The 17,110-nt window shown below is 41.4% G+C and overlaps 1 protein-coding gene across 1 annotated transcript; it reads right to left on the bottom strand.

Annotated features, from left to right (window-relative positions):
* Positions 1–6,949: 6,949 nt before the first annotated feature.
* On the bottom strand, positions 6,950–16,483 carry tes (testis derived transcript (3 LIM domains)). The gene is made up of 8 exons (XM_046849799.1): positions 16,269–16,483; positions 11,879–11,964; positions 11,157–11,512; positions 10,865–10,995; positions 10,199–10,570; positions 9,198–9,413; positions 8,338–8,496; positions 6,950–7,515 (listed from the first exon to the last, which is right to left on the bottom strand). The coding sequence occupies exons 1-8, from the start codon at positions 16,293–16,295 to the stop codon at positions 7,321–7,323; spliced, it is 1,542 nt and encodes a 513-aa protein (XP_046705755.1). The 5' UTR covers positions 16,296–16,483; the 3' UTR covers positions 6,950–7,320.
* Between the last annotated feature and the right edge of the window lie 627 nt (positions 16,484–17,110).

Genomic DNA, 17,110 nt, shown 5'->3' with positions numbered 1-17,110 from the left:
GTTGAGACAATGACGAATCAGAAGGTCGTGAGCTCAAATCCCAGCGGTTTTAACCCTCAGTGGTGTAAATGAGATAAATATAAGTCACTCTGTAAAAAAGGAGTGTGTGCCAAATGCTGTAAATATAAAAAACAAGAGTTGCTTTTTCTGATTTGTATTGTTTGGTGGAGGATCTCTGTAGGATCTCTGTAGGATCTCTGTAGGATCATTTCATAGGTTTATTATGGGTTTAAGGCTCGTTTGCTCGTTTTCATTTGTGCTCTCTTTCTCTCTATAGATAGATAGATGTGATAATGTAAAGAAGGAGTGTAACAAATGAGTGTAATAATGGAAGTGTAGAAGAGGAGTTTAAAAGATGATTGTAAAGGGGTATGAGATGAGTGTGGAAGATGAGTGTGGAAGAGGAGTGTGGAAGAGGAGTGTAGGAGATGAGTGTAGGAGATGAGTGTGGAAGAGGAGTGTGGAAGAGGTGTGGAAGAGGAGTGTGGAAGAGGAGTGTGGAAGAGGAGTGTGGAAGAGGTGTGGAAGAGGTGTGGAAGAGGTGTGGAAGAGGAGTGTGGAGATGAGTGTGGAAGAGGAGTGTAGGAGATGAGTGTGTGTACAGGATGAGTGACTCATAAGAAAGAATGTGTAGTGATTATGCATGACTGTAGGAAATGACTGGAGAAGATGAGTGTAGAAGATTAATGAGGAAGTAGGAGCAGTAGATGAGTGTAGAATATGAAGAAAGAACTTTTAGTAGGAGTGTAGTAGAGAAGTGTGGATGATAGAATGTAGAAGATGAGTGTAGAAAAAGGAGCATGGAAGATGGAGTGTAGTGAAATTGAGGAGTGTCAGGAGTGTGGAATCAGAGTGTAGGAGATTCATTTAGATGAAGGAGTAGAAAAGATACATGTAGTATTGAAGGAGTATAGAAAATAAATGTAATGATTTATGGGGAAGATGAGTGTAGGAAATACATGTAGAAGATTCATGATAAAGATGAGTGTAGGAGATACATGTAGAAGATTAATGAAGAAAATGAGTGTAGGAGATACATGTGGAAGATTAATGAGGAAGATGTGTGTAGGAGATACATGTAGAAGATTCATGATAAAGATGAGTGTAGGAGATACATGTAGAAGATGGAGTATAGAGGATAAGTGTGTGGACTGGATGAGACTCAGAATAAAGAAGTTGTAGTGATTATGTAAGGAAGGTTGAGTCAGTGCCAGCTCTCCCCCAGGCCTCGGCTCTGATCTCGGCTCAGCAGTGAACATGCCCAGGCCATTAAACACAACCTCAGAGTGAGTCATTCCCTAAAAGCCTCCTATAAACCCTGAGCTTCTGATCGAGAGAAACACACGCAGCACACGGCACGTGTACAGACCCAACATAATATTCCAGTTACCTGCTTAATAAGAGGTGTGCATGAACCTAGACTTGATGAAGCCCCACAGACTTGTTTTTACTAATCGCACAAGAGACCACAGATATTCGCTCAGCCTCAGGGAGGTTTCCAGAAGATGAAATGTGAATGAAAAAGAATGCACAAGCATTCCTGAACTTTCAGTGTTTACCACACGTTCTTTCAAGGTCACACAGAGAAAACACAGAGCATGTTCCTAAACAAGTAGATAAAAAAGCAAGCAGGAACATGGAGGCGTGGAGACTCGGGTTCCTCTGATGTTTATTTCTCAGCCCACGTCACGCCATTTCCTCACCTGGTGCTCTCCATGGCGCTCTGCAGACGTTCCACTGTCTGTCCCGCACTATCTGGGCATGTCTTGAATGAAACAGCTGCTCCATCCAAAAACACTTCATCACTTCCTAACAAATGTTTAATCTTTGAGCTGATTTTAAAAAGAAAAGGAAAGTTCAGCTAGTTTAGCAGTATGGAAGGGCGCCCCCTGCTGGTAAAGTGTTCTCTGAAGGACCAAAAGAGTTCCTCATGGGTTCTTTCAACAGTTAAGGGTTCTTATTATCTTATATCTTATTATTAGATTAAACGTTGAGAATTATAATATGTACAAGGAAGATGTGGAGCTTCAGCAACTTGGTGAACAGGGTTCCTCAAGAATTCACCTGATGGTTAATGATTCTAGAGATTTAGAAAGAGTTTCACCTGCTCCTAAGAGGAAATCCACTTTTGTATGGATGATCATAAAACATTTTAGAGTTCTCCTAGAGGACAGGGGTTTTACAAGTACAATGTATTTTGGATACAATTCCAACAAGTTCAAAAGAAGGGTTCTCAGAATTTCTACAAATGGCTATATAGTGTAGCTTCATTAAGAGCTTCTGAATGGAGTGCTGGAGAGAATACTTCCAGACAGACCAACTTTAGGCTTTTAGATGTAACATTTTTAAGGGTTTGCTTGGGGCAAAAGAGACGAGTAAAGCAGGTGTTGAGAGGTTCTCCTGGGAACGCTGTTTAAAGTGAAGAACCTTAGAGAAAATACCTGTAAAACAGATGTCAATGAGATGCCCACCAGGAGGTTCTTTCTGGAACCTGGAACATCTGCCTGCCTGTCTGTCTGTAAAAAAGCACATATAATTAGTTTACTTTTTTGAACATCCAATACCACATTCAATCTCTGTTTCCTGTTATAATACCCTCAACTCTTCTGAGTAGATGTTCCACTAGATTTTGGAGTGTGTTTGTGGAGATGTGTGTGAGATTCATTCAGCCACAAGATTGTTAGTAAAGTCAGGTACTGATGAAGGTGAGGTGAGGAAGGCCTGGGGTGTCGTTCCAATTCACCCCCAAAGGTTTTCAGTAGGGTTGGAGCTCTATAGCAGGAGATCTTCCACACCAACCCAAAGAAAGCAGATCTTCATGGAGTTTGCTTTGTGCACAGGGGCATTGTCATGCAGGAACAGGTTTTGGATCTCCTGGTTCAAGTGAAGGGAACATTTCAATTGTGTGTCTTCAGCTTTGTGAGGGGAAGAACCACATGTAGGGGAACTTAGCAGAGGCTCTTTATTTGTTTGCAAACAGATTTCAGGTCAAGTTGAAGTTTCAGCAGATGGTGATTTGGTGTAAACCAAGCTAAGAGTATTTTTTTGAAAACACACACACACACACACACACACACACACACACACACACACACACACACACACACACACACACACACACACACTTGTGCTGGTGAATAATAAGGGAAAGTATGTGCTGGTAACAGAAGAGGGTGACGTTCTACCTTCCCGTCTTTGTTTCTGTACACCACTTATATGTGCATGCAGGAATCAGTTACACTGCTGGGGCAGATAGCGATCAGGGGTCAGAAGGTAAAGCCTGTTCCCTGTTCACATTATCCACAATATGTAGTAAACATTACAAGTCCCAAACTTTTCCTTGTACCAAGAAGATATCATGTACTTTTTATCCAAATATAGTTGCATGCCTGAGAATCTTTCCAGAATAGTTGTTGTGTGCAAAGTAACAACAGAGCATGAATTCCTCTCTCCTGAGTATGTCTCAAATCCTCTTACCCTGAAGAATCCTTTCGTAGAAACAATGCGAGAATGAGCGTAAACAAAATGTAAATCTGGACTGCAACAAGCTACCGCTCGAGAAAATGTAGCAACTCCATCTGACCAATCAGGATTCATTTCTGCAGCCACTTTATGCTAAGTGTCTTGAAACCAATCTATGTTTCGGATTATTATATTACAACCAGGTTTTTGGAACAGCGAGCAAATTTCTTCCCCATCATTTAGCTAAAAGTGTGTATTTGTGTTTGGGCCTTGACTAGCATTGCTACAGCGCTAGCACGGCGCTAAACGGCAGAAAGCTTTTGCACCTGGTTCTCGTCGCCCGAGAAGACCACAGGCAAATCAGCACATCATCTAATCTGAGAGCAAAGCAGCTGAAGCGGGAAGGTAAGTGAGTTCTGCTCTCTGTGTGTGTGTGTGTGTGTGTGTGTGTGTTATTGCGCCTGGCATGGAAAACACCATGCAAATCAGTGGGCGGATGACATCGAAGGAAAGAATTCCCTCCTGGAAAACTCCGCCCTGGAGTATATGGGGTGATCTGAGGGGACTGGGGCTGAAGGGCAAGCCTCGTAGTGTTCTCCACACACACACACACACACACACACACACACACACACACAGAGGTAAGGTGACAGGAAATGGCGTCACACTCCTCAGCCGGCTGCCCCTAAAAAACAATAGCAGCTTATAAGAAGCGGGCTTCCTAGAATTGTGCGGGTTTCCACATTCGTGGCCAAACACAAACATACCGTGCTTGCCTTTTATTTTTCCACGAGCGCCTGATGATGGGGTGAAAGCATCTCTGGAGTGTGTGACTCCAGTGTCAAGGGTTCTGCTAGAATTTACAATGCAGCACTGTACAACCATTTACCACCAATGTATCACCACTACAAGGACAGTTCTTACACTGAGGAAGACCATATATATATATATATATATATATAGTATATATTATTGTAATTATATTTTCTCATGAAATCAAGTTACCTTCTTAGAAACATCGGGAGAAACTTTTGGAGAGACCATGTAAGTTCTGAACATTACTTGAAGATGGAAGGCCTGTGGAAAGTTATGCTGCACTTGGTGTGTAAGCAAAAAAATTCCAGAGATTTATATGGAGAAATGTGCCATCTAGTGCCATCTAAAGGTACTGTAGTTAGTCTGATATTTGTAGATCCTCAGTGTGCCTGAAAGTTCTCTAAGTTGCAAGATGGAGATCTCTAAGGATCAGACTTGCTTGTTCAGCATGCCCCACAGACTCCTGATCAGACTGATATTTGGAGAATTTGGAGGTCCTTTTAACCCCTTGAACATTGTCATGTTCCACACACTCGACTATTCATATGATGGTCAAGAAAACATGATTCATTAAACCTTCTTCCACTGTAGAAACTTGAGGTGGAGTATAGGGTCCCAACATGTGCTCTCAAACGGCTCTGCAACCTCACAGCTCCATATGCAGAAAGCTGTGACATACTGTGTTGTGACTGCTGTCTATCAAAGCCTTTACCTTTTCCAGCTAGATCTTTGATGGGATCTCACCAGACAGGCTAGACTTCTGAATCAATGATCCAGGAGCACCCATCATCATCTGTTCTTCAGGTCTCCTTTTCAAGGAGCACTTTTTGTAGTGGGTACTAACCACTTCATACCAGTCTTACAATATCCATACACAACTCTCTGATCTCCCCCTCTGCCACTGCTCGCAACCTTGGGGTAACCATGGACAATCAACTGTCCTTTTCCTCACACGTGACAGGTTTTTGTCGGTTTCTTTTCTATAACATCAGAAGGATTTGGACATTTTTAGCCACACAGGTTGCTCAGGTACTTGTTCAGTCTCTTGTCATTTCAAGACCTAACTGCTGCACCCCACTGATTAGAGATCTACCTCTGAACCAGTCCTCAAATTGAGGGGGGCTGAGGGATCCAGGACCCACCATAAAGCATTATTTTAGTGAAAGATATATGAATTACACAACACCAACAACTGGGGACCCCCAATAAGACTTGACTCAATTCAAGCACTGCTCTGAACCCCATTTGTTTGGTTTTCCCACACCACCCCGGTGCTGCGCTCCCTCCACTGGCTTCTAGATCAAATTCAAACCTCAAAGCTTGCCTACAAAGCCATACATGGTCCAGCACCTTCTTCCGTCACTTTGAAGAGCGTTTTCAAAAAACTATGTTCTTCACTAAAACATCATCTCAGTGTGGACGCAGGGCAAAAAAAAACTAAAAACAAAATATATACAGTATATGCGTTTTCAAACGTATTAGTGTGGACATGGCTTCAGGGCAGGATGTAGGTATACATCAACACTCTTTTATCTTCTGGTACCAAGGTGGTGGAATGAACTTGTGTCCGAACAACTGAGTCACTGCTTTTCTTCAAACAATGAGTAAAAACCCACTTCTTCTTAAAACACTTGAACTAATTTTCCCTTTTTATTTTATTGTCTGTAACTCAATTCATTCCTGTCTCGGGGGTCTACGGACAATTCCTTGGACTTCATGGCTTGGTTTGTGCTCTGACATGCACTGTTAGCTGTGGGACCTTCTGTAGACAGGTGTGTGGCTTTTCACATTATGTCTAATCATCTGAAATTACCACAGGTGTTCTCCAATCAAGCTGTAGAAACATCCAAGGATGATCAGTGGAAACAGGATGCACATGAGCTAAATTTTGATTGTCATGGCGAAGGCTGTGAAAACGTATGTACATGTAATTTTTTTATTTGTAATAAATTTGCAACAACCTTAAACAAACTTTTTTCATCATTATGGGTTGTTGTTTTGCCCAACAGGATTACAGGCTGATGGTATCCTAATCATATCGTCATAATGATATTGTAAGTGAACTGGTGTCCATTTACTCATCGATAGAGACTTCAAAACAAGACTCTGCACAAGGTCGTCTGCTAAATACTGTAAATCTAAATGTTAGCCGTCTAAACACCAAAACTTGGCCATTGTCAGTCGCTCAGCTTCTTATACTCACCCATTTTTCCTGCTTCCAACACAAACTTTCTGAACTGATTATGAAATTTTTGTTCATGTTACCTGGCAGTGGGTTTAATGTTATGGCTGATTGATGTACACACTATTTGTGTACTAATATACAGTTCTGTTTCGCACCCAAGGAACCTGACAGCGTTTAAAATGATACAGTTCTTATTGTTTGCATTGTTTATCCCTGTTAGCAAACGAACGCTAGATTAGCAACATGCCAAATGAATAAAAAAAACGATTTCAATGCCAAAATAACAATAGGAATAATGGTATTTCCGGGACTTTCGATGCTACGTGATTAATTGGGTCGTTTCGCAGGAGCAGCCCAGATTCCCGACTTCCAAAGATCACTGATCTTTATTCCTACGCATGATCATGCTAAACTCACAGAGCACGCTAGGCTAGTTAGTTAAGCGTTTTAAACAGGAACATAAAAAAGGAAAGAAGGACCAACAAATTCTCTTGCATATTATTTATTTTGTTACAAAGCCAGAATTAGAAAAGAAATCGAAATAAAGTGCGATTTTGAGTGAAATAAAGACAAACATGTGGAAGGGTTGGACTTGGTGTAATACTGAGGAATTCTGTTCCCGATTGCGATCCGTCTCTTCTTCGCTGATTTACATTTACTGTCTCGCTGCCTACCTGCAGGCTCCTGTATGCAAAGCCACGGCTTTGAAGAATGCGTGAGAACGTTAACGTTCTTCAGCTACAGCAGAATGGAAATGAAAAATAATGAAGTGCTCGTTGTAAAGTATGAGGAAGACAGTGGTTTTAAAGTGGTTATGAAAGCAGAACTTCGTGGTTGTGGAGCTCTGGAGATGTTCTCTAAGACACCATGACCTTCTTCTTGCATTCGACGGAGCAGAGGAGTTTCCCCTGCAGGGCCATGAAGCGCTGACCCACGAGGCACTTGGAGCAGCCCGAGCACTGAAAACATTGAGGCCCGGCGTGCCAGTGGTGCTCGCCGTAGGACACGCGCTGAGCCTCGGGCTCGATCGGCTGCTTACACGACACGCAGTGCTGCAAATACACACACACACACACACACACACACACACACACACACACACACACACACACACACTTTACAACATGCCACTATTGAATCCTGCGTGATTCATAGGTTTACATGAACGCAATATGGTTTCTATGGCAACGGTTAATTCACAGGGACTTGTACCAGTGATGTATCAGAAAGATTAGATCTACGCTAAACCCTGATCAGAGCCACACTAAACCCAGATCAGATCTACACTAAACCCAGATCAGATCTACACTAAACCTGATCACATCCCAGGATAAAACGTTTCCTCATAAAAAACCAAATCAAATTCAGAAAGCACAAAGAGACGAATGATTTGCAAGTTAAATGTTTCACCACAATATGATTGTCAGTCAAATATCCGTACGCACACACACACACACACACACACACACACACAGGTAGGAGATGCAAATCAATAGAATTGTTAGACAAAAAAAAGGAAGAAAAATCTAAACTAAGTGCATGTATATGTGTGTGTGTGTGTGTGTGTGTAAAAGATAGAATAAGTGTGTGTATAAATGAGAATGTGTAAGAGTGTATGCATGTGTAAAAATAAAGGTGTGTGTGTGTGAGAAAGAAAGTATGTGTGGGTAAATGCGTGAAAGAGAGTAAGTGACCATGTGTGTGTGTGAAAGAGAGTAAGGGACCATGTGTGTGTGTGTGTATGTTTGTACATGTGTGTGTGAGTGTGTGTATATGCATTAGTGTGTAAATGAGCACAAGTGTCTAAGTGTGTGTATGAGGGTAAGTGTGTAAATGAGAGAAAGAGTGTGTGTGTTTGTGCATGTGTTCTTTACCACAGCATGGTTCTTCATGTAGCAGGGTTGGCACACCGGCTTGTCGTTCTCCATGACGTAGGTTTCTCCAGCCAGAACACAATCACAGTCAAAACAGCAGAAATGCTTCAGATGCCAGTTTTGTCCCTCAGCCTGAGTGTACTCATTACTGAAGATGAGCTGAAACACACACACACACACACACACACACACACACACACACACACACACACACACACACACACACACACACACACACACACACACACACACAAAAACTGTTACCATAAAGCTGGAGATATAGTTTTTGGGATGTCTTTGGATGTTAAGACCCAAATCCTGTTCCAGCATGACATCTCCATGAAGATCTGCTTTACATGGGTTGGAGTGGAAGATCCCCTGCTCTGAAACCAACTCTATCAAGGTGAATGAACCTCACCTACATTAGAACCAGACTTTAATAACACCCTTATGGTTGAATGAGCACGGATCTCCAAAGAATCTAGTGGAACATCTTCCCAGAAGAGTCGAACTTATTAGAAGGGCAAATGGGGACTAAATGTGGAATGGGATGTTCAGAAAGAAAATACAAATCTTATGCTTGGGTGTCCACAAACTTTTGGCCATATATTGTAGCTTGGCATAGAAAGGCACTGCAGCCAATAGTGTGTCCTAATACTTTTGCCCATATATATATATATATATATATATATATATATATATATATATATATATATATATATATATATATATATATACATACATACATCATTCATGCAAAATGATCCGAAGTTAGGATCAGCTCCTGGGTTTCCACACTGCCCCATATTTTACACTTCCTCCTCCTCATCATCATTCCTTTTTATCACTCTCTCTCTCACCTCGTCACAGCCGCCACATCGCGGTTTCTCGCTGTCTCCGTAATGTCGGCCGCAGTACAGATTGCCCTTCTTCAAGAAGTAGATCATGTCCACCAGCAGCTCGTTGCAGGTGCAGCACACGAAGCATCCCGGGTGCCAGAGCTTGTCGAACCCGGCGCGTTCTGCATAAACCGCCGGGTCTCCACGCTTCATCGCACCCTGGCAGTGATGACACGCCTGCGGGAACAACAGAGAGAAGTTTGGGGTGAGGGAACCGGATCTACCCCAGGTCTCAGAGCAACAGCAGGACAGAGCATCCTGCCCTTACACTGACGTTTGCTCCATCAGCTCCACAATGTGTGGAAAAGAAAAGCCCTGCACATGGTGGTGATAATCATCTAACACATCACTGTCCTGCCATCGAGCAGCTTCACCACAGTAGATGTCTGCATGTCTGTCTGCATCTCTGTCTGTCTGCACGTCTGTCTGTCTGCACATGTCTGTCTGTCTGCACATGTCTGTCTGTGTCATATGCAGAACCCTGAGTTAACTTCCCACGAGCAGAGAGAAAACAAGTGTTATCAGAAAATGCTCCATCCCATGGCTCCATCTGGTGGTTGAATTGAGGAAGCACCATTTGCTATACTTGACATCCATTAAAAACTATGAGAATGAAAAGACACGAGAAGAAAATAAACGTATGGCCACTTAAGCAACGAGAGCAACCATCTGGTGTTTTTTTTCTTTAAATTCACTTTCACCAATCCAAAGACTGCATTCGATACTAATAATACTTATAATTTAAACCTCTCCACCACCATTAGTGAGACCAAAGAGCTGTCAAAGGATGTCAGGGACGTGATTGTAGACCTGTCCAAACTCACAGGAGGTTCTGCAAGGAGCTCTCAAATGCTACAATCTATCTTACATGATATGTACCAAAATAACCGAATCCAGCTCCCGTATCACCTTTTTCCTCATGCCATACGTTACAAAAAAAGAAAAAAAAAAAAAACCCTTACGTAGTTGCCAGCAGGCCCAGTCCCGCTTACAGCCCCCGCTGCCCCCGGGATCCCAACCTTCCCCACAGCGGCTGTTCCCTGGTCCCCGGGTCCTCCAGGCTTGTTTGCGATTCCAGGGCTCTGAGGGGTTCCTGCAAGAGAACCTAACTCCTCCGGGAGGGTCAGGTCTCCGATGCCCAGAGCCTCGTCCTTGTACTTGCGCACATACTGCTGCATTTGTTTGACTTCAGCAGGCGTGAGCTCGTGGCAGAGTGCTGGATCCTGGTCGTGCTCGGGGAGCTGTTTGGCCATCTGCTTCTTGCGATAATCGGCACCCTGAGTGCCTGCTATAGGCCGCCGCTCCGGTGGCAGCAGCTCCATGTAAAGCAGAGCCTGGAACGGGAATAAGATCTTTAAGGCCAGGAAACATTTTCGAAGTGGAATCGATATATAATGCTATCAATGCTGCGGTTGCTCTTTTTTTTTTTTTTTTTTTTTTAATGTTTCAAAACATATAACAACCATATTGTTTCATAGATACACTTGAATACTGTGATTCACAAATTTGCTGAACAACAGATCTGGATAATTTATTCATGTCAGACTTCTGCAGAACTCTTTTCTGGCCTAGTTCTAATTGATCTAAATAAAAGCATGTCATTTGTACAGTAGTACTGGAATTCTTACCAATTTCTGGTCAACACCTGGAGGAGCCCACTCGTAGGTGACAGCCCTGACCACATCCTTTTTGGCTGCCACGGCAGCAGGATTGACAGCAGCTGCAATGGAAATAGCAGGGGTACCGTGGCCTGCAGCAGAGGGAGCAACCTGGCCAGGGACAAAGGGAGCCACGTGACCTGTAGCAGAGGGAGCTCCATGACTGGAGACTGATGGAGCTCCATGGCCGGGGACAGAGGGAGCCCTGTGACCTGCAGCAGAGGGAGCCCCGTGGCCTGCAGCAGAGGGAGCCCCATGGCCCGAAGCAGAGGGAGCCCCGTGGCCCGAAGCAGTCGGAGCCCCATGGCCCGAAGCAGAGGGAGCCCCATGGCCCAAGCAGAGGGAGCCCCGTGGCCGGGGACACCTTGGGAATAGGCAGGACTCACTATTCCTGCAGTACCGGCCAATGGAACTGGTACTGCTGTACCCACAGCAGGAGTGCTGATTGTTATGGTGAGCGCACTGCCTTGATACGAGGGCACTCCATCTTTCTTCAGCTTGGCAATGAGCCTCGTGTACTTGGTGTCCTCGAAAAGCCGCCCCACTTTCTGGTTCTCTTCCGACTGCAGTTGCACATCGTGATCCTCTATACCACACTTGCAGTTACGACAGATCTTTCTGTTAAAATGACAAAGAAGAATAATTTTCTTTAGTACTGTCAAAAGGTTGGATTTTTACATTGGAAACCAATGGAAACTGGACTTCATACAAAAAAAATTACAAGCTGCAAAACTTCAAATGAGATTTTGCAATATGATTACAGCATTGGTTTGGTGTCCTGGGTGTCTATTAACACATAAAAGGCAACCAGCAGTCAACGAAGGAAATTCAGTTTCACAACTTAAAGACATCAAGTGCATATAAAACATTTATCAAAAAACCAGTGCAGTGTTGAGTGTCTCATTACATTTATGGCAGATTGCTTTATACAGAAAGACTTACACAAGTGCTTTGTGAACAGACTTTTAGAAATCGTATACAAACCTCCAGAAGTGAAGCTCAAAGCCCTCGCACTTGTCTTTGCATTTCACGCATGCTGCTCCAGCTCCAATCTCATGGCCCAGGGTTACCTACCAACACAGTCGCTAAGTGTTAGACACTCTTCTTAATAAACAACTGTATTTGGGTTTGGGGAAATTACTGTGGAATTCGAGCCAATGAAAGAAAAAAAGACAAAAATGATCTATAACAAGTATAAAAGTTACATGTAATATTTTACAGCACAGTGAAATTCTTTCTTGCATATACCAGCAACATTAGGAAGCTCAGATCAGAGCCCATGGTCAGCCACAATACAGGGCCCCTGGAGCACCAAGGATAAGGGCCTTGCTCTGGGGCAGCTTAGCAATAACTGGGCTTGAACCCCAAACCTTTCGATCAGTAACCCGGAGCCTTTACTAATTTCCCATTGATAAGAAAGTGTAAAGTTTATTTGAAGTCATTCCTACTACACTGCTGTTGAATTTTTACAAATTACAAATCACATGTGTTCGTCCCTTTTCTACGGTAATAGCTGTTACAATGGGCACTCCAACCTACAAAAATCAGGCGGTGATGTTTTGTGTAATGTAGAGCTGAAACAACCAATCAAAAATATTTTATAAAATTTGCTGTCAACAAATGCCATTATCGATTAGTTGGGCTGCTCAAGTTACGGATTGGCGTGACTGTAAGATAACACGACCGCTTGCAAAATGGCAGATAATACAGGTTCAACCGGCAGCAGGAACAAGTGTGCGTCTCAAGTCATCCAAAGCAACGGGAGGATTTTATATTAAAAGCAACAAAGAAGACTGTAACCTATAAGTTATGCAAAGCGAAGTGTGTGTAGGATGGAAGTACTACAGTGATGCACAAGCACATGAAAGTTGAAGGTGAAACATCAGCATGGTGAGCAAAAACTGTAAAATCTTCATCATGTGAAAATGGTGGAGTTTAATGAAGTGCTATTGTGTAAATTGTTTGTAACTTCAGGAAAGTCGCACTGGATCTGTTTTGTCGTGACTCGCGAGCATCAGGTCAAGCAATCAGCTCGTTCGTGACATCGTGATGATTCAATTAAAAAGGTGCGAACAAACACAATCTAAAAGCAGCAAATAATACCATCAGTTTAAGCATTTTTAAGTACACTTTTATACATTGTGATGACGGGCCTCCACCTCAGGTGCCTAAAGGGGCAAGCGCTCCAAACATAACCATCAGCAGCGTGCGGAAGGAGCATGCTGAGGCGGCGCAGCGCAGCCCAGTGCATCAAACGAGGAGGCGTGGCGTCCTTACGAGACACGGCTGGAGCTCAATCAGAGTGGCGGATCATCACTGTCTTCAAAGCCGTCGAGGTGTATAAAAGGCAGCCGGAAGGACAGTGAGGCGGAGATGTCAGAAATGACTTTTTTCTTTTTATCTGTATTCGTTTGCATGTCAGCTTACGACCAAACAAAATGTTTGTATATGATACAGTTTATATACATTTCCCCAAATTTCTAATGAATTCCTATAAATTCCTGGAAAATTTCCAACTTGAAACATTTCCAAAAAAGTTTTCGCCCCTCTGTAACTCTAATCCACGACCAAATTCAAACTTTTCCAGATTTCCTACTTCTGCCCCAAACAACTCTTTGTTCTATCTCCATCTCTACACGCCGTCTCTTCATTTACATACTTATGTCCTGATGTCATCTTCTGCTCCCATGTTTTAATATTTCAGTCATTCTTACATGTACGTCTGCCAACAACCTACACACACACACACACACACACACACACACACACACACACACACACACACACACACACACGTTTCTTTTTCGTTCTTAACACAGATCATTCACAGCCTGCTCACCGAGCCGCCCCGACACGGCTATGCCTATATAAGGCCAAGTATTTAAAGATGTGCAGAAAGCCTGGAGGGCTCGAACACATTCTCGATATTCTCAGAGCAGATGACTTTGCTTGGAAAACATGAAGGAACCCAAAATCCTGGAGGAATTAGCAGAACATCTGGTTTTAACACCAGGTTCTATCTTTATGCTCTAAACCTTGTTAATAACTCTGAACCTTATTTTTCACACAAGCAATGTTATGCATACACTATATGTACAAGGTAGATAGTTTACCCGGGCTAAAGTGGAAGATCTCGCGCTATATGAATATGAACTTGATGAATGTGAACGCTGACTGCACCCCAGGCCTCCTCACCTGACCTGCATACGTACCTGACTTTACTAACATCCTTGTGGCTGAATGAATCTGCACAAATCTACAAAAATCTTCCCAGAAGTCTGGAGGTCATTATGACCGTACATGGAGACTAACTGCGGAATGAAATTTCCACAAACTTTAGGTCGTAGACTATGCTGCCAATTTGAAATCCTGTAAACTTTTCTATAAATAACGTGAAATAAAGACAAGCCTTTCAACTGGATCAAAAATAATGGCACCCTAAAAACTACAGTTAGACTAATTCTTTGGTTTTGCAGATTAATCTGCACCAAAAGTTGATTGCTGGAACCATTGGCAAAAAAACGATAGTTTTTCCGGGTTGTGTCTGTCACTGGAGCGGCCAAGAATCTGAAAGACCTCACATTAGTCATATTAGTTTTAAAGTTATTATTCGTTACTGAATTATTTTTTTCAAAGGTTTTCCATTTGCTACAAACAGCCAGCTTCAAAAAGGTGACTTTTAATATTTATACTCCAGCTCCATGATTATAAACCCGGATTAGAGTGATGTCAGCAGTAAAGAGGTTTAAGGCAACAACAAGGTGAATAAAAGAAATCAGAAATTATAACTCTGTCCTTTGCTATTAATCATTATATAATGGGATTATTTAATTAGCAATTTGAGTTTTTGGAAAACGCTAGGCTAGTCTGAGGCCAAGTTACAACAGATTTTTTTTGGGGACTAATATTCTAAATTCTAAAACGCTTAATATGGGGAAAAAAAATGCTTAGTGAAGCTCAATGCAACAAAACAGCGTTTCTAAAAGACCAAATTCAGTAAACACATTAATAATAAAGAATACTATGTGCAGGCAAACAGATAAGTACAGAATTTGAACAATACGTGTTTAATTAAACGTTACGTGTTTTTTCTCCCATAGAAAACAGTTATAGAAAAAGCTTAATGTGATAAGAACACAATTCTTTTACAAGACCAACCTCAGCCAGTCTGCCAGTCCAAGCACAGTATACTTTATTATTAATGTGTTTAATGGCGTATTATCGCGTTAAGCCACGTTAAGTGTTTTTCATGTTTTAAATTGTCGCTTTTATATTAAAATTAAGGCTTTGAAATTCCACAAATAGGCTTTGGGTAGAGTTTTCTTCTTCAGGTCACACCCCCAAAACAGGCTTCCACTTGTTTCCTAAACTCATGAATCCTCAGAAGCAAGATTATACCCCAGGGATTCTGATTGGTCAGAAGGATGTTGATTAAATGTTTATATGAGCACAGTTTTGTATTAATGTTGGTATTGAGCTACGACGCTTCATATACGCAGATTAAACTTTTAACCACTACATAACAAAGATTTTCAATAGCGTCTTCAGTGAGTTTTCAATGTTGTTTTTAACACGAGCTGTACGTTTATAGCTGCTATAACGTAAGAGGAAACAGGAAGTAACTGGTTTTGACGGCTTTCTTAATTAATAAATGTAAAATTGTTCCGTATTTTATTTCATTTTTTAAGAGTGTATGGTTCGGCGACTGTCAAGAAACACACAAGTAGGTGAATGGAATATTGTAAATTGCTTCTATGTGACTTTGAGGTGTGAATACACGTGAATGTGTGAGTGTATATTGTCCAGGCATTAATTCAACCAATGTATTGAACAATTGTCTATCTATCTATCGATCTATCTATAAAATAAATACAATCAAAATTATAAATAATATTTTAAAATAATAATAGAGAAAGAAAGCAATCTTTATGTATATTTTATCTTGTTTTACTAATGATTTTCTTAAAAGTTAAAGAATTTATTTACTTTTTAAAGTGTCCTATTTAACAAAAGGGAGCATACAGAGAATCGATATCTTTTAAAATAAGTAAATAATGAACTTTTATGAATGTATCCCGGTTCATACTAAACTCAATGTTAATAAACTAGTCATATTTAAACTTTTTATGCATGAATTAAAGACTAATTGTTTAATAATAAAGGATTATTAGTGCTCAGATCAGAGGTTCTCTACAGGGCGTGGCCACATGACTCGGGTCGCTTCCCAAACCACCAAAAACTGCGTTAAACACTTATTAATCATCATATTAAACTTTATAAACTAACTATAACTCAGATTTTAGTGCTGTACTGTGATCTTTTGTACAGAAGATTAATACAGAGGTCATTTATAAGATCAGGGAAATAAACTCACCTTTTTCATTTCCTTCTCGATTTCCATGGTCTAGTAAAGTCAGGTGGGGCTGATTAATAAAATCGACAGAACAGAAAAATTAAAATAAAATAATAATAATACTATAGTCCAGGTGGAGGAGATGAGTTTGGTGTAGGATTTAGGGCAGATCTTTCACTTTCCTGCACTTCTGCTCATCTCATTGTTAAAGCGAGGACACTTCCGCTATTTCGCAATGTACAACTCTCAGCCAATAGGAGCTCAGCATCGCATTTTAACCACCAATCACAAGCGACAATGAGGGGAGGGGGTGGAGCGTGGAGGGGGAGGAGGAGGAGGAGGGGCGGGTCCTCCAGTGTGGACCTATTGTTCAGTGTAGTGGAGACTTTCAGCTGCAGACCTCAGGACCTTTCATTAATAATAAAATATACACACACAAAGTGTCTAACATCATGTCTGTCTGTCTGTCTGTCTATCTATCTATCTGTCTGTCTGTCTGTCTATCTATCTATCTGTCTGTCTGTCTGTCTGTCTGTCTGTCTGTCTGTTGGTTGTCCAGTTGTTTACCTATGTTTACTGATACTTTTCTTTCTTTCTTTTTTCTTTCTTTCTTGCTTTCTTTTTCTCCCCTTCTTTCTATCTTTCTTCCCTTATTTTTATTCTTCTTTCTTTCTTTCTTTCTTTCTTTCTTTCTTTCTTTTCTTTCTTTCTTTCTTTCTTTCTTTCTTTTTTTTTATTATTTATGTTTTTCCTGTTACTATCTTCCTTCAATTATGTCTTTTATTTCAATATTAAATTTTTATTTGGTTTTCTTTCTTATTTTTCCTTTTTCTTCCTTTCTATCTTTATTCATTTCTATCCTT

The sequence above is a fragment of the Silurus meridionalis genome, chromosome 5 (assembly GCF_014805685.1).
Source record: "Silurus meridionalis isolate SWU-2019-XX chromosome 5, ASM1480568v1, whole genome shotgun sequence".
Taxonomy (NCBI): Eukaryota; Metazoa; Chordata; class Actinopteri; order Siluriformes; family Siluridae; genus Silurus; species Silurus meridionalis.
The sequence above is the reverse complement of the archived record's forward strand: the minus strand, read 5'-3'. Positions and strand labels throughout refer to the sequence as shown.

What these genes read in the sequence shown, in the direction of transcription:
- tes (XM_046849799.1), bottom strand. Translation starts at nt 16,295, where the DNA reads ATGGAAATCGAGAAGGAAATGAAAAAG. An exon ending in TTTGAGCTTCACTTCTGGAG is followed by an intron (nt 11,513 to 11,878) that starts GTTTGTATACGA and finishes TCATTTTAACAG; the next exon opens with AAAGATCTGTCGTAACTGCA. An exon ending in GATGTGGCGGCTGTGACGAG is followed by an intron (nt 8,497 to 9,197) that starts GTGAGAGAGAGA and finishes TGTGTGTTTCAG; the next exon opens with CTCATCTTCAGTAATGAGTA.